The 1,367-nt window shown below is 46.5% G+C and overlaps 1 protein-coding gene across 1 annotated transcript in view; it reads right to left on the bottom strand.

Annotated features, from left to right (window-relative positions):
- Nucleotides 1-962: 962 nt before the first annotated feature.
- The window catches only part of LOC119594232 (histone-lysine N-methyltransferase PRDM16-like), a 1,709-nt gene continuing 1,304 nt past the window's right edge, over nt 963-1,367 (bottom strand). The window contains exon 3 of the mRNA XM_037943302.1: nt 963-1,343. Within this exon, the coding sequence (XP_037799230.1) occupies nt 963-1,343 (381 nt within the window). The remainder of the gene's footprint in view (nt 1,344-1,367) is intronic.

Below are 1,367 nucleotides of genomic sequence, written 5' to 3'. Positions count from 1 at the left end.
GTCTTTAATCCGGGGAAAACCAAAGTAATTTTGTCTCTTTATCTTTTATTGTAATGCATTTCTCTGCTCTGAAACTTTTTCTTAACGTTGCTTTTATAGTAAAGGAGGCCAAGGCGACAACATAACACTTCTCGTGCAATATTCTAGGGATGAAAAAAATACACGAACTTAGAATTGTACTCTCGGAAGAAAAATAAAATGCACATGATTCATGATACGAAGGAGAAGGTATTTACACAGCCAGTGCTCAAGGTACTGGTGATCCCCTGCCCTGAATTAGCCTCTTCTTGCAATTGCTGGATCGTGCACGGGTGTGTCTGTGCATGCGCATTCACAGCTAGGTTAGTCCTTTAGTGCCACAGCTCCTCGCGTGTTGAGGTGGACGTGTGGGTCAAGACCATCTTATTATTTTAATTTTTATTTTATATCGTTAAACAAAAATGAAAGACGAATGGTTTCAGCTTCTACACTGTTTTAAATCGTTCCTTATTTTTTTTTCTTTTGTCTTTTCTCTTTATGTGCCACTTTGTTATGTCATTACGTGCGTTCTGTTTTATGTGAGCACCACTGGATATATATTTCTTCGTGAAATTACCTTGGATAAACCACTTAATATATTCCTGACGTGAAACATTGTCATCACTTTTTCGTAGAAATTTCTATTATGAAGTGTCTCAACTAATCATGGGTTACTTGTCCTTAGATGTGGTAAGTATATAGTTCACCTTCATTGTGCACTTACTTTGTCATCGCGTTAACCGAACACACTGAAAAAATCACGGTACATTTTCGGTGGAAAACGTTAACACTGTGAAAGACCACGCATTTGTTTATTGGTAGAAAGTGCTGATTATCACTCAAGTTAATCTTATTTAGTCATAAGTAAGGTACGTGCTTCTAATAAATTATTTCCAAATGTGTCATGGCTATTTCTAGTTCGCATTTTCTCACAGGAAAGCGAGTCACACCTGCACCATTTTTTCTCCGCTGGCCGACGGCGATGACCTCTCGCCCTCCAGCGGCTGCGCGGGCGTGATGGTCACCTCAAAGGACACTCTGTGGTCCTCCTCTCCGGCCTCAGAGTCCTCGTCGCCTCCTTCTTGACCCTCCTCCTCGACCTCTAGCTCGCGCTCGCCCGCCTCCGGCTCGCCCTCGCCCGGCCTCCGACCGGCCTGGCCCTCCGCCGGGTCTTCCTCTCCCACTTCCAGCTCCTCCTCGGTCTCGTCTTCGTTCTCCACGTCGATGTCCTCCTCCTCCTCGTCTTCGTCCCGCGGCGGCGAGGCGGGCGGCGAGGGCGCGAGCGAGAAGGTCTGGGACAGAGACGAGGGCGTGAGCAGCGAGGTCTGCGAGGGCGGCGGAGAGGGCCT

This window comes from Penaeus monodon, chromosome 33, assembly GCF_015228065.2.
Source record: "Penaeus monodon isolate SGIC_2016 chromosome 33, NSTDA_Pmon_1, whole genome shotgun sequence".
Classification (NCBI taxonomy): Eukaryota; Metazoa; Arthropoda; class Malacostraca; order Decapoda; family Penaeidae; genus Penaeus; species Penaeus monodon.
The sequence above is the reverse complement of the archived record's forward strand: the minus strand, read 5'-3'. Positions and strand labels throughout refer to the sequence as shown.